Source organism: Carassius auratus, chromosome 35 (genome assembly GCF_003368295.1).
Source record: "Carassius auratus strain Wakin chromosome 35, ASM336829v1, whole genome shotgun sequence".
Lineage (NCBI taxonomy): Eukaryota > Metazoa > Chordata > Actinopteri > Cypriniformes > Cyprinidae > Carassius > Carassius auratus.
The window spans coordinates 6,498,470-6,522,825 of record NC_039277.1 but is presented as its reverse complement, the minus strand read 5'-3'; the positions used below and the strand labels follow the sequence as shown (position 1 = coordinate 6,522,825).

General features: G+C 35.1%; 1 protein-coding gene and 2 long non-coding RNA genes across 4 annotated transcripts; 1 reads left to right on the top strand and 2 right to left on the bottom strand.

Moving 5' to 3' along the window:
• Positions 1-343: 343 nt before the first annotated feature.
• On the bottom strand, positions 344-11,804 carry hrh2b (histamine receptor H2b). Its single transcript, XM_026219550.1, has 3 exons — positions 11,380-11,804; positions 5,027-5,825; positions 344-2,554 (listed from the first exon to the last, which is right to left on the bottom strand). The coding sequence occupies exons 2-3, from the start codon at positions 5,642-5,644 to the stop codon at positions 2,213-2,215; spliced, it is 960 nt and encodes a 319-aa protein (XP_026075335.1). The 5' UTR covers positions 5,645-5,825; positions 11,380-11,804; the 3' UTR covers positions 344-2,212.
• Positions 11,805-16,281: 4,477 nt separating this feature from the next.
• On the top strand, positions 16,282-18,519 carry LOC113054815 (uncharacterized). Of its 2 annotated transcripts, none has more exons than XR_003277441.1 (5): positions 16,282-16,343; positions 17,275-17,383; positions 17,733-17,796; positions 18,094-18,331; positions 18,399-18,519. It is a non-coding gene; the product is annotated as an uncharacterized LOC113054815 (long non-coding RNA). The 2 variants fall into 2 exon arrangements; XR_003277440.1 differs by lacking the exon at positions 17,733-17,796 and adding an exon at positions 17,529-17,618 and having other exon boundaries at positions 18,147-18,331.
• Positions 18,520-21,860: 3,341 nt separating this feature from the next.
• On the bottom strand, positions 21,861-23,478 carry LOC113054814 (uncharacterized). The gene is made up of 3 exons (XR_003277439.1): positions 23,275-23,478; positions 22,980-23,090; positions 21,861-22,023 (listed from the first exon to the last, which is right to left on the bottom strand). It is a non-coding gene; the product is annotated as an uncharacterized LOC113054814 (long non-coding RNA).
• Positions 23,479-24,356: the final 878 nt, after the last annotated feature.

The following is a 24,356-nucleotide window of genomic DNA, read 5'->3' as shown; positions in this document are numbered from 1 at the left end:
GAGGACACATGTAAAAATGTTTTTGAAAACACTTCTTAAACCCACACAAAATAATTCAAAGAATCGTGTAAAATGCAGTTATTAAGATTATGATTAGTGACATTAGAATCAATCAATCAATCAATCACCTTTATTTATATAGCACTTTAAACAAAATACATTGCGTCAAAGCACTGAACAACATTCATTTGGAAAACAGTGTGTCAATAATGCAAAATGATAGTTAAAGGCAGTTCATCATTGAATTCAGTTATTAATTATTTATGACATTGCAGGCTCATTTTATAATTTTAAGCATTTAAAATTTTATACAAGTGCAAACTTGGTGATTAGTGAAAAATGTGTCACATTTACAAAATCAGTTGATTGTGTTCATCTATCTATGCAAATGTTTATTTATGCAGAGACAAATTAATTAGGTTAATCACTGTCTGTTATCAAAAAATTAATTTGTGAAGACACTGATAAATGGTTCACCGCCAAAAACTTAAAGAGATTTTTTCAGATGAATCCAATTGCAGTTATGTTTAAAATTGTCCGGGCTTTTCCAAGCTGTATAATGGCAGTGAATGGTGCCCCTATTTTTTCAAGTCGAAAAAAAGTGCATCCATCCATCATAAAACTACTCCACATGGCTTGAGTATTAATAAAGGCCTTCTGGAGTGAAATTATGCATTTTTGTAAGAAAAAAATAGATTTTTAAAAATGTATGAATCGTAATCTCCAGCTTCCGGTCGCTCAAGCTGATGCGTTCATGACAAGGCATTTGAGCATATGACGTAGACATAGGGAAAGGCGAAATGTAAGCTCCAGGGAGAAGAGTGTAGTCTTGCGAGAACCAAGTTTTGTTAAAGCACAGGGAAACCATGTGTATATAAGTGTATACACGTGCATAACTACAGTTTATAAATGTACATAACTACCTCCTCCACCTTGCGGAGTTCGTGGACGGTATCCTCTGTTTCAAACAAATATGGTTGGGCAAATTTTAACTGTTTCCTCTGAGCTTCCACGTTCGTCACTCTCTCCCTGGAGCTTACATTGGGCCTTCCACTACACCTATGTCATACACTTGAGCTCCTTGTTATAAACGTGCTTGCTTGAGTGAATGGAGGCTGCAGATTACATTTTATACATTTTTTAAAATCTATATTTTTCATACAGAAACACATCGTTTTACTACATAAGGGCTTCATTAACACCCCAGAGCCATGTGGAGTAGTTTTATGATGGATGGATTGAACTTTATAAAATTATGAATTAATTAATTAATTTGAACAAATAGTGTTAAATGCTATCTAAATGTATTATTTTAAAATTTAAAATGTAGATAAACTTTGTCATTTGAATAAACCTTATATAAAAATAAAATAGAAAATAAATAAATAAAAATGCTTATTTTTCTGTCTGTAGTTTTGTATTTTCTGCAGGGTAGGGGAAGTGAAGAGGCATGTCAAATGAAAGTTATAAGCAGTTGTACTCATTGAACTGTTTGTTTGTTTGTTTGTTTGTTTGTTTGTTTCTTTCTATCTACAGAATAGGTCCCGATACAGTTTTGGGATACCTGCACTGGATGGCCAATTCCACATGTATTTTGTGTATTTTCAAAATACAAAATACTGTATTTAAATAAGTTTCTACACATGATTTTGTATTTTTATTTTAAATACATTTTAGTGTATTTATCCCCATCTATGGATGTAAGCAGAGAGTTCACTGAGGATCACTGTGTTCAAAAAAGGACAGGCAGGAAGCTCACAGCTCAGCTCCAACACAGGACTGAGCTCTGGGACAAATTCACCAACCGGAGCAGGATCTGGAGTGGATTCATTGAGTGGAGCAGGTTCCATTGCGAACTCAAGGGCTGGAGCAGATGCTGTCTCAAACGTCTTTAAAAACACCTGGGTGTCTTCAAATGCAACAGGGAAACGGAGTGGCATCTGTGATGGCTGTGACTTCCATGGTGGCCGGAGGCTCTGGCTCGGCGACCATGACGGCTGGAGACTCTGGAGCAGCAGCCATGACATTAGATAAAGGCTCTGGTGTGGTGGCCATGTTGTGAGCTGGCTCTGGTGCGGGAGCCACAGGACGGGAAGGTACTGAAAGCACAGGCCTAGCAAACATTGGACAACTGGACATGCAGGTGACCATGGTGGGCTACAGGAGCTTTGTGTTTTTAATCACTGGTGTCAGAAGATATGAATCTGTTCATTTAAAAGGGGTGAACAAATGGCAGTTGCCCCTGATTGCTGCGTCTACAGCAAAGCAGCTGTCCGCATGCCCGACGGAAATCCCTGTTTAAGGCTGGGTAAAGAATGGGGTTCAATGCAGAGTTGAGGTATCCCAACCAAAGAACGATAGAGTGGGTCAGTTTGTTTGGGTGGACCTCTGCCCACATACCCATGTACGTGAAGTAGGTGAAATAGGGGAACCAGCAAATGACAAAGGCACCAAGCACTGCGGCCAGGGTCACTGTGGCTTTGTGTTCCCGAGCAATGGCAACTGCGTTTGCAGACTGCACAAAGGAAGGAGTAGTTGCTCGTATACGCCGCACCTAAAGTGAAGAGAGAGTTGAAAGTGAACAAATAAATTGCATCTTTCTTTTTCAGAAGGATGCAATGAAATCAAATATAGTGGGTGGACAGAGTGGCCCTATATATATATATTTATATATATATATATATATATATATATATATATATATATATATATATATATATATATATACATATATACATATATACATATATATATATATATATATATACAGGGCCGTGCACAGACCTTTTGAGGGGCATGTGCTGAAACCAAAAAAGGGCACCCCCCTCCCTTTTTATTATATCAAGATTATTTAGTAAGCCAGCATAAAAGGAAGAAATGGTCACATCTTCATGACAAATTCAATAACACAAAATAATAGTCTCAAAAGCTTTAGATTTATTTAAGATAATAACAACCATAATAATAATATAAGATAATTAGATAATATATATTATCTATAGATAATATAGACTCCCTCTTTTTTTAAATTGCATTTATATAGAAAAAAAAATACTTGACTCATACATAAACATGTTAACCAAATAATACAAATTAACTTATAAAACCAAACAGAAACCAAAATCTTTTTTTATTGAACTTTATCCACTTTTTTTATGAACTTTGCAAATAAAAAAAATTATATATTCTCTTGTTTAGCTATTCTGTTTGGTTTTATAAGCTAATTTGTATTATTTGGTTAACATGATTATGAATGACATTGAGAAGAGGGGAAGGTGAGCAATGAATTAAGTATTTTTGACAAACTTTTTTTAAAATATAATTTAAGTAATTATGTCCAACTCAATTCCAGATTACAAGAAACTATAGCCATATCGTTACTATAACATATCCAATATGTATCCGCCTAACTGGCAAAAATTTGATACTGTGGTGGACCAGGGATGTTGGTCTCTTGAAGGTCTCTTATCCACTACACTTACACTAAAATAAGCCAGCAATGAAAAAATAAATAAAAACAATGTGAAAAGTACAGTTGCAGTGAAAAGCATTTCTGAAGGATCACGTGACACTGAAGAGTACTGATGTAATGATGCTGAAAATTCAGCTTTGATCACAAAAATAAATGACATTTTAAAATATATTCAAATAGAAAATAGTTATTTAAAATTTTTAAAATATTAAACAATATAAGTGTTTTTGCTGTATTTTGGATCAAATAAATGAAGCCTTGGAATGAATCATGAATTACATTCTGCATGATAAACTATAAAGATTTCACAGTGATCTTCTGTCATTTTTTTTTAGTTACTACTACATTACTGTAGTAAAACCATGTTTTATACATGTGAGGACGAGCGGAGAGTATACCATAACATGATTAGCCTAAATGTTAATAAATTAAGTGTATCAGCAATCATAAATCAAAGAAGAAATTTCTTAGAAATATGTTATCTAGGTGACGAGGATCACTCATCGCTTTGTGTAAGTTCCAGTTCGAAACAGCGCAGGGGCGCCAATGTTATGATTTTCCGATGGTAAAAACAAATTATATGTTGTTGTATCACTTACCAATATATTTAGTTTTTGACCAGCAAATGTGTGCAAATGTGAATTTTTTTTTTTTTTGTCATTAAAACGGCGACGGCACCTGCCGCTGCCGGTGTCCTGACATTTTATCCTACCCTGTCAGATTTTCCTACTCTGGTTTACTGCGCACGCGCACATCAATATCGCGTCCTTTGTCACATCACATTTTCATCTACATGTTACAAACTAGTTTTTGTAGCTATATAGACGGAGCGCTCGGTTTTTCCTGTGGTAAAATGCATTTGGCCAAAATCGCATTTTATAAAAGATGAAATGCTACTGTATGCACAGTCTATTTAAGTGTTGGCTATGTATTGGCTATGACTAGATGGCAAATGTTAGCCCTCTCTCTCAGGCGATGTCCCACATGTCTCAGTCAGTCAGACAGACATCCAATAAATAAAATATGAGCCTTTATAGACAAGTGTTTAGTAGTACTTATTCAAACAAGAAGATATTTATTTACCCTTCGCAAAACTTTGTTTAGCTCAGCTGTTGTCTACTGTGCGGCTGCTTTGGAACCTCAGTTGATTCAATGAATATAGAGGGGGCGGAGTTATCAGCTTACTGACAGTTTGAGGATCGAAAAAGATTTACACAAGCTCGTTTTAAGAACTTTCATTTGCAAAATATTTGTAAAACAGAAAGACAGACGTAAAAGGTTACCAATAGCATTGATTTAAAAAAAAAAATAATAATTAAAATAAAGGGCACTTCGGAGTGTAAGGGCAAAAAGGGCATGTGCTCTGCACAGGTTGAGCCCTACCTGTGCACGTGCCTGTATATATATATTATAGTTTTTTTTTTCTGTTTTCTTCCTGCTGAGATACAAAATGAATTGTAATACATTAAAAGCATCATGTCCATCCGAGGTGTATTCAAGTCACTGTATGTATTAAATGTATTTCAGAATAAAAATAGGAGTTGAGAAACGTACCTGTTCACGTGCAACACAGAAAATGCGATGATACATTCCACACATGACCAGCAGGGGGAGGTAGAAGATTAGAGAGGCTTTCAGCAACACATAATTATTATTCCATTCATAGCGGCAGGTCCTGCTTTCCTCTCCTTCATCCCACATGTCCCAGCCCAGGTTCTGCACTGTGAAGTCAGGAGTGTTCCAGCCTAGGTTAATGGACAAAAAGGACACAGCCAGAGAGCACGTCCAAATTGCAGTCAGAGTGACCGCCACACGACGAGGTGTGACCTTCCTGGGATAGCAGAGAGGGTTTGAAATGGCAAGGTAACGATCAACACTAATGGCTAGTAGGTTGAGGATTGAAGCACTGCAGAGCATCACATCCAGAGAGATGTAGATATTGCAAAAAACACCCCCGAGGGGCCATCTCCCATTGCGTAATTCCAGCATGGCAGAAAGTGGAAGTACCAGCATACCCAGCAGCAAGTCTGTCACGGCCAGTGAGAGTATAAAACAGCTACTAATCTGGTGCAGACGCCGACTCGTGGCCACAGCCAGACAAACCAGCATGTTTCCACAAATGGTCAGCACGATGAAGACCACCAATACTACCAAGCGCAGGGCCGTGAACATCGTGTTAGCTTCTGAAACAGGAAAGCTTGCAGATTTGTGTCCTCCTATGTCACAGTGATATCCAAAGTAATTAAGTCAGGACTCCACATCTGTTTTTCACCAACAATGATATTGGGTGCTAGAAAACTTCCACAATATTAACATCTATGGCCACTGCTCAGATATCAGCTCAGGTTCATTCCTAAAAAAAAAACAAACAACAACAACAACAAACATGGTTACAGAAGAAAAGCAGACAAATGAGTAATTAATTTAGAAACTATACTATTTTAAATAAGTAAAATATTTTAATTGTTGCAATACGTCCTACTAACTTAGTTTAGACTGCACATAAGGTTAAAAGTGTAAAAAAAAAGTGTAACTCCTTTTCTTCAGTATTGCTTCAGATTCATGACTCACCCTGCATAGTAACATTAGCTCAGACAATGGCATGAGTTTGGAGCAGGGCTATTTGTTTTGACCAACCAATAGATGGGAGCATTGGTTGGAAATCTTTTTTTTTTTACAGTCATTGTTTTTGACTAAGTAGATGGTATATATTAATTAGAGGTCATAGCAACCCATGCTGATTGAAAAATAAATAAACAAATAAACAAAATTGTATATATTTATATATATATATGGTGAGTGTGATTTCACAAAGTAGGTACAACATGTTGGAACAACATTCTAATCAACCAATCAGAATTCAGATATAACTTTTCAGGAAATATCTGTTTTAGGTTTAAAATCAGGGTTATGTGCTTCTACACTCTTGTTAATCAGCTATAATTTCCCACTGATTTTAGGAATACTGATTTTAGGAATAAATTCTGGGTAGGGTTATGTTTAAGGGTAGGGATTGGGTTAAATCTTTATCTTTAATAATAATGTTGATCCAGCATCAACAGAGGAACATGTCGTACTTGGCAAAATCAAGGCAACCATATATATATATATATATATATATATATATATATATATATATATATATATATATATATATATATATATATATATATATATATATATATATATATATATATATATATATATATATATACACTGTATATGAACCTATGTATACTATTCATTGAAGTTTCCATCTAAAATAACCACTAGAGACAATAAAACATCCAACAGCTTTCATTCCCTTACACAAAAATCTTGATTGCAGGGGCGATTATCAATTAATAAATACTTGCACGGTTTCTTGCTCAAAACTATAAATTATTACTTCAGAACACTTTTAGTGCATGATTTGAAAAATAATACATTTTGACATTTGCATCACATAAGCATCTCCATATTTAGTCTTTTTGGTGTAGTAAACTTGCTTAGTAGCTCACCTGGTACAGCACTGCACTTGTGGGGTGCTTGGGTACGAGTCACAATAAAACAGCTCAAAACTTGTAGACACAATCTAAAATTACATGGTTGCTTTAAAGATAATTTTTTATTTATTGTTTACTCTTGTAAATGGTATTGGTTATTTGAAGGTGGGGTTTAGTGTAACTGTTATGTTATTTTTAATCACGTTAGAGCATTACCTTTATGCACCTCTCACCAGACATTTAATTTCCAAGATGCCATGTTATGTGCAACAACTAACAATAAAACACGATTCACGTTCATATGTTTGGGATAAAGCTAAAAGTGCTTTTAGCTCCATGCACTGGACATTTTACTTTGAAAGGGTGGTAAAAAAAATGCAAGAAGAAATTTATTATCATTTTGAAGAAATATCACTGGCACGTGTTTGCTATGAGCCTGGGTTTGGTTATTCATTTCCTTTCATAATTTGAAACTTATATGTAATGTTAGCACAAAGAAATGTTAATGAATGCACATGTTTGGTGGTATTCTTATTCTTATTGGAAGGTCACCAAAAAAAAAAAAATGAATGCAAATCTGAATCTAAATTGAATGCAAATTGAATGCATAACTTTGGTCCCTGTTTACTGCAAGGACAAAAGGTCCCGAGTTATACAAGATCTCATAGAATAAGCCATCTCTTTCATTTGAATCTTCTTTTTGTTTTGTTTTTTCTTGTTTTTAATGTTCTTTTTAAATTTAAGTCACAGATCTGCTTGGATGTTGATCATTTTTTATTTTATTTTGAATCCAAAGCTACTTAAGTTGCCACTGATAAACACTGTGATAAAATCACAGTTAGAGGTGACAGATACTTATAAAGAAAGGGAAAGCACATTATGACTGTGTCTATGGTGTTCATGTAGATTTTACAGGAACTGACATGTTTGAAAAATAAATAAATAAACATTAAACAGACCATTCAATTTCATATTCCTTTGACGTCTATGTAAAAACTCTGGGATGTTTGTGTCTAAGTACTACCACCAAATGAAATTTGTATCTTTGTGAGTAGTGGTATGATTAGACATTCAGGTTATAACAGATTAAATTGATTACCACTTTATATGATGGCCAGACTGTCTTTTGCATTTGCAGGTGACATTGTTCTGTTTGTCCCATGGTGATGTTTGTTCCAGCTAAAAATAAAAAATATTTGCTTAGTTCAGACCTAGGATATTCTTAGATTTTTATATATTATTTGTAATAAATACATTATATATATTTTATTTTATTTTATAATATAGTATATTATTATTTTTTTTTTTTTTTTGTTTAATGAATCATTTCATTTGAAAAAGTTTCTAGTGAAGTTTGAAGCAGACAAGTGGATGACCAAGGTGGCAATGACAGAGGGAGGATCCATGGCAGATCAGATGGAGGGAAGAGCCAGGGCAGATCAGACAGAGGGAGGAGCCAGAATGAAGACAGGAGGAACCCAGACTGCAGCCAACATGATGGCCCACAGTGGTGCCATAGTGGAGGAATGGCTGATGACTCCAGGGGCTGATCAACAGTGATGGAGCAGGTGGAAGAGGAGCCCAGGGCGGAGACCGAGAGCCAATGAGCCAAGGTGATGGAAAGGATCTGGAAGGCCAAGGCAGAGTAGATGATTCAGGTGACTGAGGCGTTGGCGGGGATCCGGAAGGCCGCAGTGGAGCCTGAGCATCAGTGGACCAAGATGGAGCTGAAAGGAGGAAGGAACCCAATGGAGCCGATGGGACAGATCAACGAGGTGCAGTCGGAGGAATGAAGTTCTGAGGTGATGGCTTGTCAACAACTGACCAAGGTGGAGCTGGAGGGACAAGGGAGCTCTGCAGAGCCAGTGAACTGATGGGCTACGGTGGGGAGGAGGGAGCTAGGAGCCATGGTTGAGCCTCTGGGTCGATCGGCTGCGGCGGAGTCTGGGCGAAGATAAGGGATCCTCCAGCTGCGACGCCGATGGAGACTAGCAGATTTTTATTGTGGCCAGCCTAAGACACACCTGTTCATTAATCATGCTGTCTAATCAGCATCTTGATATGCCACACCTATGATGAGGATTGGATTATCTCAGCAAAGGAGAAGTGCTCACTGACACAGATTTAGACAGAAGTGGGAGCAATATTTGAGAGAAATAGGCCTTTTGTGTACATAGAAAAAGTCTTAGATCTTTAAGTTCAGCTCATGAAAATGTGGGCAAAAACAGAAACAGTGTTGTGTATATAATTTTGTTCAGTGTACATAAACATGCATAAATGATAATTAAAATGCAAAACATGGTTGCACGTGAAAAGATACATTTGTAACGCAAGGATGTCTTTTAGTCAAAGGTAGACATATTTAATGGTAGACAAGCTGATAAAAGAGTGGTTAAAGATAAGGCAATATCAATTTGCATTGTGTAATGTCTATGTATATTTTATTTAGCACCTCCCTTTAGTTAAGACTGTAATCTCTCTCCCCCTTCATTTGTTCACAATTGTTTGTTTATCTGAAGTCTTTTTTTTCTTTTTTTTTTTTTTGCTTATTAGTATGCTTGAACTGGATCATCGAAGGTCAGCAGCAAAGACACTGGTTAATGAAATTGGATAAGATACATTTGTGATACGTAACATATTTAATTATTTCATTGTTTCAAACATCATATTCTGAGTTTGCATTTCACTGTTTTACTTCATTTTGATATTTTATTTTCTTTTTTCTTTTTTTTTTTTTTCTTTTTTTGCGATTTGGATGAATTAATGCATATTCACATTTAGTCTAGAAAACACATCATGTTCACACAACACACACAACAACGATTTCTCCCAAATATTGGGACAGGAGACGTGAGTCAATAAATGGGAAAACAAAGTAACTGCCATTACTTTTTTGGAAAAATAACTCAGATATTCTCTTGTAAATTAAAAAGTAATGCATTACTTTACAAGTTACTTGAAAAAAGTAATCCGATTAAGTAGCTCACGTTTCTTGTAATGTGTAACCCCCAACACTGAATATAGATGCAGGTGAGAAACGGCCAATAGCAACAGCCTTAACAATTAAGGCACTTTCATTCAGCATTCACTGCAGTGTAGAAACATGAGCTGGAATATGTTTCCATGACAAAATTAAATCTCAGCTAGCTATACAACGTTTGGCCAGTGTCCTATTAGACCTGTTGAAAGACCTTTTGCTTTCTTAAACAGCATGAACATTAACAGGTCGGATGGATCTATTACATTGCATGAGTCCTGTTTTCCACCTCTGCTGAGAGAGCATCACATGCTCAGAAATGTGAGTAAATTAACTGCATATACATTTGGTGAATCATGCTCAAATAAATGAATAGTCTAAAGGTCATAAACTATGAGGTTGATAACAATATTGTCCCCTCAATTAACAGTGAACCAAACACTCAGAGCTGTTATTAGCAGCGGAGTCCGCACTCCCTAGGCTGTCAATCTACTCAGCCACCAAAATAACTAACACACCATCTATCAAACAAATACATGAACTAAAAATATAAATATACAGGATATTCATTGTCTGAAGTGTGATCAGGAATACAGCCATTGAACATTTTCTAGGTGTGCGGTCTAGTTCGCTGATGTATAGCCAGAGCAGTATAAAGATAACTCACGTATCTTTAAACAATGATGAGAACTATTAATCATTTCTGCATACTGTACCACTTGGCCACCTTTGCAAATGTTTAGTTTCTTTGCTTGGAATCCCAAATAAATGACCAGGCAGCAGTCTGCAGATGTTCCAAAATGTAGGACAAACACTAACATCTATATTTTATCACTTGCTTAAAAAGAACTGCATGCTTACGGCCATGCTTATGTGATTCACTGTGCTTTTCACAATGCCAAATCTTTAAAACTAATCAGGTCACCTCATGCTTTAAAATTCAAATAATATAAACTACCATTCAAAAGTTTAGCGTCAGTAAGATTCTTTTTTATTATTATTATTAAAGTATATTGATAAGATAACGATGCTTTTATTCAGTTAGGCTGTATTATTTATCAAAAGTTAATTGAGCATATTTATGTTATAGAAGAATTCAACTTAAGATAAAATGCTGTTCATGTGAACTTTCTATTAATCAAATAATCATGAAAAGTATGTTATGGTTTCCACAAAAACATTAATTAGCACAGCTGTTTCCAACACTGGTAATAAGAAAAATTTATTGAGCAAATCAGCATATTACAATGATTTCTGTAGGATCTGAAGAATGTGACTGGAGACTTAAGTAATGATTCAGAGAATTATATTTATATTATATTATGTTTATATACACACATCCAATAAATATTAAACCATTTATGAAATCTGGTATATGAAACTGCATTTTTTTACTTAAAAAGTAAAAATTTTTACAGAAAGAACTGTGAAATAATGTCACTCACATTCTGCAGGTGAATTGCAAAGTAGAAACTCCAGATTCCTGCATGAGCTGGTGTTCACAGCACTGTAACATGGAGATAATGCTTGTCTGTTTGCGTTTGTGTGTCTTTCAGTGCTTCTGCCTTCTCTTTACTTTTGCTCCCTTACGTTTAGTTTCACACCTCTACTTTCCCTCCCCATGTCTCCCACTCCCCCTGTCAGTCTTAGTATTTACAATCTGTTATGAGATTAACATTATCTTATCACTAGACACGCTAACTTACAGTAGTTCTCTTTTTCTCACGGGACAACATGCTACTGTTTTAGGCAGATATGAGACTTTGAAATAATCAGGGATAAATACACAATCTCTGTCTCCTTTTTGATCTTGTTAATGTTGATCTGCTTATCTTCAAACTGATTTATAGGAAACATAATAAGAGAGTTAATGTGATCATTGCTGCAGTTGGTGCCCATCTGATGTGTAACTGAAGCCTGTGTCATACTAGACGATATTTGACCTTATCATGAGCCACAAAATCCAGAAACAACAAAAGAAACCACATGCAAAGAACTTGATAAAGATATTTTTTGATTACTGAAATGTTTCAAATGTTTGCTTTTTAGAACAAACTTGCAATTCTGAAAAAAAACGTCATAATTGCGAGATATAAACTCAGAGTTGCAAGATGTAAAGTTGTAACTAAGATGCAATTTCTTGCAATTCTAACTTTCTCAAGAATATCACAAGAAAAAAAGTTAGAATTTTGAGAAAAAAAATCTAGTTATCTTTATTTGAATTTATTTATTTAATAATCCCGTGTCACGAAGGGGTTCGATATTTAGATGCAACTACAGTTGAGGCAAATTTTGCCATTGTAGCAAAAAAAAAAAAAAAAAAAAAAAAAAATAAATATATATATATATATATATATATATATATATATATATATATATATATATATATATATATATATATATATATATATATTGTAAACACTGTAAGCCAGTTTTTTTAGAGCAATGAAAGAATTGCTACTCACCCATTGCATGACAAAAGTCCCCCATCAGGATTGATGCAAGTTCTACATGCAGTGATATACTCTTGAAATCATTCTATTCATCTGACTAAATGAAGATGATTAAAGCAGTTTACAACTACAGTTTGAGATTCAAATTCTGTTCCTTGTACCATTTGATGGTTAATGTGGAGCCATTACTCATTTATGTTAAATTTTATGATAATCATGTTTATAATAATTTTCAATGGCTACTTTCCAATAACTATTTTATAATCAGTGTCGGTTTTTAAAGGAAATACAAAAATTCAGTACAGATCCGCAGCTCTTTTATGCATCAAAACACAGGCATGTGAAAGCACAATTCAGGTCTGCTGTTGTATTTACATTGTTTACACTTAGGCGCTGCTTACGTACATTGTGTGTTTTAATCAGTGTGATAAGGATTTCATGAAAGATTCTTTTAAATGTATTAATTATTAGCTGATAAGCTGTTTGACATGACCCTTAATGATTGACAGGCTCCTGGTTATTAGTTGCCCTGTACTTTAGTTTTATCTGTGTAATTAGGGAGCATGCAGTGGACTCAGTGATAAGAACATACAATATGTGCTCCTTTATTAAAGACATGAATACACTGATAATTTTCCAAAGTTAAATGACTGTGCAACCTAAAGGAAAGCTGTAGCAGGTGTTTTTGACACTCGACAGCAAGAGATTATCATCATAACGGTCTTGAAGGATTTGAATAAATACATTAATAAGTCAATATACAGAAAAAAAATTACACTACATAATTATGCCAAATAATTATTAAAATGGCAATATTTTATAATACGATTCTTTTCAGCAGCCTTACTTAATGCATTCATTTTCATGGTAATACTTTATAAAAAGGTTAAATTTGTTATAGTTAACTATTATAGTTACAATGAAGTAACAATGTAAAATACTTTTTAACCACTCATTAAGCTTAACTAGTGTGCATTATAGATCGGAGATAAGAGGAACTAACAATGAACAACTAGATTTCAACAACATTTTAAATATTCTTATCTAGGTTAATGTTAATTTATAAATATATTATTTAATTATAAATCACTTTAATTCATAATACACTTGAAATAGTAAAATGTATTTTAAATTAATTAAACATTTAAAATTGAATTGAATTCAATAATGATTGAATTTAAATGATTAATAACTGCTATAAACAATTTTCATGGTTAGTTATTAATGTTAAGTTTAATTACTAAATTACAACCAAAGAAAATATTAAGGATTATAATGTTTCATATAAAATATAATAAAATTGTTTGATTACACATGATTATATCACATTATTACTATTAGTACAGTACATGTAATTTCAGCAATGTATTTATAGCAACAATTTAAGGACAAGGAAAACTTGGCAAATCTACTGTGCTTAATTACATAAATTTTTTTATGTCTTTTTGTTACTTGCGTCAGTCAGGCAACATGTATAGATCTACAGAAAACACATCAACTTTCCTCAAGTTGCAGAAGACAGTTTGCAGAGATATATCTGACAATACTGTGAAGGAGGGAAAAGCAGCTTCATACAGCATCTGAACACCTATGGCACGCTGCAAAGGACTATGTTTGTGTCTAATGATTCGCATTTCGGCATCAACGTTGCAGGGTTTTGTGTTTGTTTGAAGGACGATTCCTGTCAGTGGTATTATTTTCGCTCCGTGCCTCTTCTGGGCCAATTAACAGGGATTCAAAATATCTTCTGGTGCTTAGATCCTGTCTATGTATATCATTCTCATCTGAGCCTGTGTGTGTTTGTATGTGTGTGCACGAACAGGCCAGAAGGAGCCTCTACTCTTTGCTTGTCATTAACCAGCCCAAACACGAGCAGTGACGTCTCTGTGCTAAGCTCGATGTCAAGGGTCTCCAGTCACGTCTGTTCTCTGATCTTCCTGTCTAGAGTCACCTAGCAACTCCAGACCCCCACGACCTCTTGTACTGCTCGAAGAGTGGACTGCAAAGATGAACAGCTGAATAGAGATGATATTAAGACCGAGAACAAACAGCAAAATGAGGTTGTCGACTCAATAGCTAGTCTCCAGCTGTTTGTTGTTCCATCATGATGGAATATTCCAAGTAAATAAATTAAAGGCTTTTAACAAAGGTGAAAGAGGAAAGAGTTTCCTCCTTGCTAATATGTCTGGTGACCCTTTTTGTGCTTGTTTAACGTGATTAAAGCCATTACTGAGTCACATTCTTCTGTATCCGATGCCTTTTTATAGAGAACTAAAGTTTATCTGTGCAAGCAAAGCTTCTGTCAAAGAAATTCTTCCCTGGAGGTGATGTGAGTAATTTTTTTGAAGTTAAAATACATTCTCCCATTCCAGCTTAATGTGCAGAGACAAATTTACGTAAGCCGTTTGTAAGCTGATTTCCAACAAAAGTGTAAACACTACTGTTCTGTGGCTCTTTCTGCATTGCTCATTTGTTTGTGCAGGCTGACACAGCAACATTGCTCAACCAAATGCCATCCAAATGATGTCTGAAAGACAAGGAAAGTATCTGCAAAACCTCATTTTTCTCTCCAACAAGTCCTCCAACTCATACGACCGTATGGGTCGTTTGTCACTATCCATAAATACGACCCACACGAGCGTTCTCAAAATTAGCGCCCCTATTGGCAACAGGAGGTATGATAAATGAACTTTCGCCTAAATGCATTGTGGGTTTATTTTAACATGTTTGCTATTAAAAACTCTCTATTATTAAGTAAACTCTCCCAGATGTTCGTGGATTTTGATGATATGGATTTTAGATGACTTCGAGACATGTACAGGTAAGGTTTTCTCCCGTCTCATAAAGTAGTCGATCGTTTATGAATAATATGAGTTTTTATTTTCAAATCGATACTGGACACTGTATGTCCTATTAAACCAGTTTGACGTTCAAATCATTTAATCGAAATCTGCAGCTTTATAAAGTTAGTTTTCATTGTGATATTCGTTTGAAATTCGCCTGTGGTGGAAAGAGGTCATGTAAAAGTCGCGCATTTACCATGTTTTTACCATAGTAACATGTCGCTGAACCATGTCACGTGTTATAAAACCTCAGTAACCACAACTCAATGTATCTCCCGTCATAACTGTAGTTTTACTTTGGTATTTGTAGTATAAACACGTTACCATGCTTTTCACCACAGTAACTGTGCTTATTGTGTACTCTTTAGTTAAGTAACACATTTGCCATGCCTTTAATACCTTTTTGTAATGTAATTGTGATTCAGTGTTTTTTTTCTTTTCAGTTTTGCAGTTTCTTCATATCACATACATCTCCAGCTCCTACAACAACATTCAGTGTCCAGCAGCTCTTTATGATGCTCTCTCTCTCTCTCTCTCTCTCTCTCTCTCTCTCTCTCTCTCTCTCTCTCTCTCTCTTTCTCTCTCACTCTCTCTCTCTCTCTCTCTCTCTCTCTCATTTTCCTTTCCTATTTTTCTGAACTGTAATTCATAAATAAGTCACACATATTTTTCTTTCTTTCTCTTGTTCATCATGGCATATTTTCACAGCTCAGAATCAGATTTTGATCAGTTCTTGTATTAACAGGGAACTTGTACTCGAAGCTCAACTTGAAGAAGTTTCCAGTGAAGATGAAGTCCTTCAAAGGTTCGACACAGGTAATGTTGAACATATGTAGTTATAACTGATTTACTTTAATTAATTTATCCTTACTTTATGTTAATAACCTTCCTTATAGTCCTTCCTTTCAAATATTTTGTTCACAGATCATTTCTAACACACTGTCTAAACATGTATGTATTAAAACAACAACAACAACTTGTTACTTTTTCTTTATTCCAGCTGAAAAGGAAGACCATGGGCCTGTCAAACCTTGTTTGTGGAGAGGGATGAATTTGACCATCTTGTGTGTTTACGGAGAAGACCAAAAGCTGCTAAGGCAGATATTTCCAGAGGTACGTCTGTGTTGATCTGAGCACCTCGACAGAACTTTACTGCAGTTACATTTTGCACCGAATTTTATGTTTTTTACTTTTTTAAATACCTCACGACCCCATCAGTACAAACCCTGTGCTATGTCAAAGTATTAATAATTCAAACAATTTCAGCAAATTCATATGATATTGTACAAGCGTACTCTCCAGCTTTTCCTCCTGCTGTCATTGACCATCGCCTCAGCTCTCATGCAGACTGTGTCCATTTTAAGTAGTCAGAGCGTTATATCCTAAAGTTTATATTGAGTCCACTGTATTCTTTATTAGCACCGTCTTAACCCGTTCTAACAGTACATGATATCTGTCCGCACCTCACAGTCTGCCTTTATTTCCATGTTGATTTTAATTGAACACGTCTGTTTAAAAGCAAGTCAGGAAATGCTGTGTAACTTGTCATGTGACACATCAGATCTTCAGTTAATTTGGCCAAATTAGATCATTTAAGGCTGTTCACACCAAGAATAGTAACTACAATAACTATTTTAGCATCCACACCAACATCAACCAATGATAAAGTTATGTTTATTAATATACACACTGCAGCGACGTTGATGTCTGCCACTTTAAATGATCAAGCTTTTGAAATGTGCATTTTGATTGGCTGTTTAATGTTCATCAGCTGGAAAATATATTCCACTGATGTTGTTCCTCTGTGTCATTAAGTATGGACTCATCCTTGGTATGAAGAGGTCTTTAAACTGCTTACAACAATCCTGCTGCATGTTATAGTGTAGAAAATAATTGAGAATAATATAGCTTGAAGATACAGCTTTCTTCCCTCTCATTTTGTTAAACTCAAACGCAAGATTTTGCCTTTCTTTGCTTGTTTGTCTTCATCTTAGTCCTTTACTCTCTCCACTCACTCACACATTCTCTCTTGCTCTGTTGTAAGGTACAAACAGAGCGGATGGTTGCATGATGGCCTCTTTCAGGTTTGTCAACTGAATGTCTACTAGTGTGGCTCAGCAAGTTCCTGTCATGATCAGCCCTCTCCAAGAAAGGTTTGTAGAAAATTGTAATCAATATTCATTTAATCCTCTAACCTGAATCTTTTGGTGAATTTACTTAATTATATCTGTCTTAATTCATATGTAATAAGCAATAGTAATTAAACATGGGGTTAATAGACATATTTTTGTTTTACAGCTGAAGAGCAAAAACACAAAGAACATCAGTCCTGTTGGGGATGAGGAATGAACATGGCTCTATTGTGCCCAAACAGAAAAGAGTGAAAAGGTGCTCATCCCCATTGATGTGTCTGTATTCAAGCAATGCATTAGTACAGCATATGATGTTGATCTCTATTCAAGTCAGCAATTATCATTTTTCACATATACATCTTTTTATAAGTCCTAGAATGAACAAATCATCAGGGCATCATTTCTGGAATTTGGGCAGAAAATGACTGAATATGGTGAGTACTGACACCTGCACCTGTATTCACCAAAACTATTTTTCTTATGGACTTACAGTTTTTGAAGGAGGATGAAGTCAGTTGATGGAGAAATGAAGAACGAGATGTGTTGTATATGAAGACTTCAGATGCAAAAGCCTTTAAGTTCTGTATGAAATGTTCTTCTAAGAAGAATTTTAGAAGAAAACTTCAGGTGGAACTTAGATGCCTTTGCATCTGAAGTCTTCATATGTACTATGAGTTTTCAATACATAACTGATTTGTTATGACTGTTTTTATTATTTTCTACTTGTACAGAAAGACTGCAGTAGAAGGAAAGCTGGTACTGAGAACATTTGTCTTCACTCCAGACTAAAGAGAAGCGGGTCTGAGGCCAGAGATGGAGGAGTCAATGGTCACCAAATGCAGCGCTGCAGCCTGAAACTGTGAAGACTGAATTCCCAAACAGCTGTGTGACTGCACAGATGTTACGGCCATAAAAGAAACTTCACAACTGAGAGCCCATACCTCCAACAACCTTCAACAGGAATCAATGGTATGTCCATTACAACAATTCTAAATAATAATAATATATAATTGACACAATGATTTTGTCTCTCCAGGACATCTACGCAAGGTTTTTCTTTTGTTGAGGACCGTCAGAGACTCCAGCCACACGAGCCATGGATTGCTCTCAACATCACCATCAGACAGACATTATCACAGAACCAGCACCAGCAGACTGCAAAACAAGTTCCTTCAACAGGCAATCAGACTGAACTGAACTCGTACCAGTAACACCACACACACACACACACACACACACACACACACATACACACACCAGCAGCCTCATACTGTGTGCACTGCACTCTATCAGCTACACTGACTGGACTCTGACTCACTATTATTCTGCAACCTGATATTCTGTTTGCACTAATTCATACTGTACTGAAAGTGAAAGTGACGTGACATACAGTCAAGTATGGTGACCCATACTCAGAATTTGTGCTCTGCATTTAACCCATCCGAAGTGCACACACACAGAGCAGTGAACACACACACACTGTGAACACACACCCGGAGCAGTGGGCAGAGGTATATCTACAGTATACAGTGATTGTTGTTAATTGTTTTCATTTTGTTCTCTCTGTATAGTATAGTATTGCACTATATTTTCTACCTGTATTGAGCTCTTATGTATACGGTTTATATTTTTGATACTGTATATGTGTTGCAAATATATTCAGTACTTGTCATGCTGCAGTTTGCAGAAAAGCATTTTACCACCTGTATACTTGCATTCATGGTATTGTGATAATAAAATGATTTGATTTGAATTGGTCACATGACTTGTTCATCAGTTGTATTGTTGTGCTGGATAACAATTGCAAATTGTTTATGACATTGAAGAAGATCATGATAGAGACATGGATTTGAAGAAAACCAGGAGAGCTCTGATGATGAGAAGGAAACTGGATGTGATTCTTTGGTGCTCAAGACATTTCACCATGCCTTCATCTGGGTTTCTTCATCTGATTAAAATAAAATGGTTTTAATGTAACCCATTTTTATTTCACTTGAATATAATTTGTCTTAATATGCTTCTTTATCTGTCTTTATGCTGCATCCTAGTAAAATATTGCGTATGGTGTTGGATAATCAAGTATGGTGAATATTCTGTACTAGAGATGGTTTTTTGGTAGATACACCATTTAATTTTGTAAACAACACATATAATCACCATGGTTGTTTTGATGAAGACATGAACATTTAGTAATATTAATGAAATTCAGTTAGATGAAGAGCTGCATTAGAAGAGACTGCATGGACTTCATGCACAACTGAAGGTGATGAATCAAGGAAAGATCAACATGAATCCTGTTCTGTATTATAATGAAGATGTTCATGCACATTACTGATGTCTAGCTCCTGAGCAGGACAAAGATGAGACATTCTTTACAGAGATTTATGAATTAGGTATTTTATATTATGATTCTTTAAATTGCATGAATTGTATGGAACCATAAACTGCACACTGTCACACATTGTCTTACTGAATGACACATTGGCCTTGTCTGATGAAATGTCAGAATATGTATTTGTTGTCTTTGTTTACTATTAGCACTGTATTATTGCTCTTGATCTTATGAAATAAATTGAGCTCTTTCCAAATGGGCACTTATGTTGATTTTCTGGTGTCTTAATTCTAAGATAACTATGACTTCCAACTTACATAATGGTATGCTTTTGAAAAGACAACCTACAAAATGTGTCTCAACAGTTTGTTGCCAATGATGAGAATAGAGCTGTGCATTTTTTTCCTGCCCTTCCATCCCCAGGGGCCCAGTAGAGTCCCCTTGAAGAGCAAAACAATTAACATTCCAAATGGCTGTAAATCAAAATCTGATTATAGTTTCAAAAAGAAAATTGGTAGGACAACTCATTATGCTATGTTTACTAAATAATGTTTGGCACAGCTTTCAAACATTCATAGAAAAGTGCTATACATGTGTTTATAAAAGTACTCTTAGTAAAATAAAAAATGTCAGCCTGCCTCTCACATATGTCATATAACTTTGCACAATAAACATGCTTAGATATCCCTTTGTTTAAAAAAAGAAGTATTTTTCACAATTTCATTATTAAACATTTTAAACTACATTGCCCATAAGCCTTAGCCATTCTATCGATGGAAAGTGAAAGTCATGGCGCTGTTTTTTGTAGTTCAATTAAGTTATGTTCAGGTTTAAGGTTAGGATCTCGGTAAAGAGGTAATTTCACAAAATATAGCAATGCACCATTGTTAACTGAAGGTACTATTGACGTAATAATTACAGCAAAATTTACTTTGCAACATTAAACGTTTTTTAATTTGGGCTAAAAGAAAGTCCAGTCACAGCGAGTCCTCGAGTGCCAAGTGGATTTCAAAGCCAATGAAAATCCAGTTGAGCAGAAGCGACACCCTTACTTGTCCATATACGGCCATTCATGACAGGCTTTTCCGGGTTCTTGTGGTGAATTTATTTTCACCCACTAAATATAAAACTAAAATGACGGATTTGCATTGTGGGGTAAACCTGATTCAGCAATAGATTTGTTGATTACAGTTATTTATTTTCAAAACAAGGGCCTCATATTTGCGATTATACACATTCTTTACCCTAATATTAATGTACAATATTTAAGCTCAACATTTTTGCATATACTGTATGAAAAAATAATATTATATTTATATATTTATAGTGTATTAAATGTATACATTTAATCACTTGTGTGTTTTTTGGAGATGTATTTACAATCTTGCAATTTTTAGCTCTACCAGTTAAACTACAGAAAAAAAGGAAAATAATAATAAAAATAAATAAATAAATACAATTTAAAAAACACAGGGATAATTTTTTTTTAGTAATTTCCATATCAGTGTTTATTGATATGTCAAACTTTTCAGACAAACAATGCAAATAACACAATTCTTTCTCTCTAGTTTGTCACTATGAAGAAATAAAAACAAAAAAATAATATATTATTGTGAAATATAACAACTTTTAAAAATTACTGATTGATAAAGTAACTAATAGGTACAGACAGAATTATGTAATAGAAAATCCCTTTAAAACTAAATTGGCTAATATAAAATATATATATAAAATAAAAAAAATGAATAAATAAATAAAAATTGTCAATTTGTTTGCAGAGAAGTTTATAAAATGCCAAATAATATTTTTACAAACCAGGAGTTGCAAGGCACCAGCTGAAATCATATTCTTTTCTTTCATTTAAATGTGATTAACTAATTAGAAAAATATTGTTAAGACTAATATTTCACATGATTACCTCTTAATCTCCTGTAATCACTGATCGCTTCTGTTGTGAACATATGCAAGACAAACTAAAACGGTTATTAATAATTATATTTTATAAATCATTTTCAGCTGGAAAATGCATTTCTATCATTAAATGACCTTAAAGGTCACACACACACACACACACACACACATATATATATATATATATATATATATATATATATATATGGCATATAGAATACAGTAGGTGGGATGGTGATAGTGACAGGAAGTGTTCACAGTAGAGATGGGAGTGTTGACTAGAGGAGAAATAATACAAGTAGACATGCTAACGACTGAGAGCAGATGTGCCACACAAGAGAGAGTGATGTGGATGCTTTTGGAAGGGCTGCTATTGTGGAGAGCTGATGGAGAAGGACTCAGTAATCTGTCAGAAATCCTGCAAGACAGGAAAAAATTGAATTTATAACATGATGAATAATTAAAACATTGACAACAAATGAAAGTGACGTGACATACAGCCAAGTATGGTGACCCATACTTAGAATTCTTGTTCTGCATTTAACCCATCCAAAGTGCACACACACAGCAGTGAACACACACACACGGAACAGTGGGGATCATTTATGTTACGGTGCCCGGTGAGCAGTTGGGGGCAGCGCAAAAAAAGTCGTATTGCCGGGCCGAGACTCAAACCCACAACTTTATGGTTAAGAGTCAAACTTTCTAAGCACTAAGCCACGACTTCCCCCTAGCAACGGGCTAGTGGTTAAAGACAACATAACTGCAGCGTGTATAATAATAAACAGAACTTTATAATTTGTTGGTAGCGATGCTAAAATAGTCATTATAGTTATTGTTCTTGTTGTAAACACCTTTAAATGATCTAATTTGGTCAAATAAATTAAAGACCTGGGGCCGGTTGCATAAACTGCTTAAACTAATCTTTAAAAAAGTTAGCCATATAATTTGATTTACTCTAGACTTGTCATAATTGTTTAAAGTCAGTTACAAAAAACATAGATTGGTCCAATTTTACTAAGAAATATGATTATCTCTTGGTTAACTGCTAGTTGGTCACAGTCTTAACATAATAGCTATGTTTACGCAACCGGCCCCTTTTGTGTCACATGACAAGTTACACAGCATTTCCAGACACAGTCTGCATGAGAGCTGAGGCGATGGTCAATGACAGCAGGAGGAAAAGCTGGAGAGTACGCTTGTACAATATCATATGAATTTGCTGAAATTGTTTGAATTATTAATACTTTGACATAGCACAGGGTTTGTACTGATGGGGTCGTGAGGTATTTAAAAAAGTAAAAAACATAAATTCGGTGCAAAATGTAACTGCAGTAAAGTTCTGTCGAGGTGCTCAGATCAACACAGACGTACCTCTGGAAATATCTGCCCTTAGCAGCTTTTGGTCTTCTCCGTAAACAACAAGATGGTCAATTCATCCCTCTCACAAACAAGGTTTGACAGGCCCATGGTCTTCCTTTTCAGCTGGAATAAAGAAAAAGTAAACAAGTTGTTGTTGTGTTTAATACATACATGTTTAGACAGTGTGTTAGAATATGATCTTGTGAACAAAATATTTGAAAGGAAAGGACTATAAGGAAGGTTATTAACATAAAGTAAGGATAATTAATTAAAGTAAATCAGTTTAAACTACATATCTCAACATTACCTGTGTCGAACCTTTGAAGGACTTCATCTTCACTGGGAAACTTCTCAAGTTGAGCTTCGAGTACAAGTTCCCTGTTAATACAAGAACTGATCAAAATCTGATTCTGAGCTGGTGAAAATATGCCATGATGAACAAGAGAAAGAAAGAAAAACTAAGTGTGCACTTATTTTATGAATTACAGTTCAGAAAAATAGGAAACGAAAATGAGAGAGAGAGAGAGAGAGAGAGTGAGAGAGAAAGAGAGAGAGAGAGAGAGAGAGAGAGAGAGAGAGAGAGAGAGAGAGAGAGAGAGCATCATAAAGAGCTGCTGGACACTGAATGTTGTTGTAGGAGCTGGAGATGTATGTGATATGAAGAAACTGCAAAACTGAAAAAAAAAAAAACACTGAATCACAATTACATTACAAAAAGGTATTAAAGGCATGGCATTGTGGTTAATGATTTTTAACTACAAATACCACAGTAAAACAGTTATCATGGTAAAAAAAAAAATATGGTAAGTGTTGTGGTCACTGGTCATTTCAGATTCGTTGCGATTGCCACACATTCGTTCACTGGCATTCACAACATATTTGTAAGAAAACGTCAAACTGCACTTACTTTGACATTAATTGCAGACAATCAGAACAGTACCTTAAAAAATAAACCATAAAATAAAATTGTTTACAAACCTGGACAACAACGCATGGTAAGATGTTGGGTCACGCCTCCTTTTGGGTGGTAACGATGGTAACGTGTAACGACAGTCAAAGGTCATTTGATGACGACACACCCGACAAACGAGACTGTCGTAATACGGCCGCTAGAGGGCGCTTGATTTTTAAAACGTAATAATAGGTCGTAATATGCTGCTTGCACAAACGACCTATGTGGTCGTTTTTAAGAGGAGGACAGCTCCATTTTCAATTCAGTTTTGTGCCACTAATGATTAAAATAAACATAATGCCATCTTTTATGTTTTGCATGAACCCAATTTTACAAAGAAAACTGCCTGCTTGTAAGGTTACTTATTTTCAGAAACTAAAGTTTCCAAAAAAATAATAACAATTAATCTTTAACCTTTAGTAAGCTGAATGAAATGG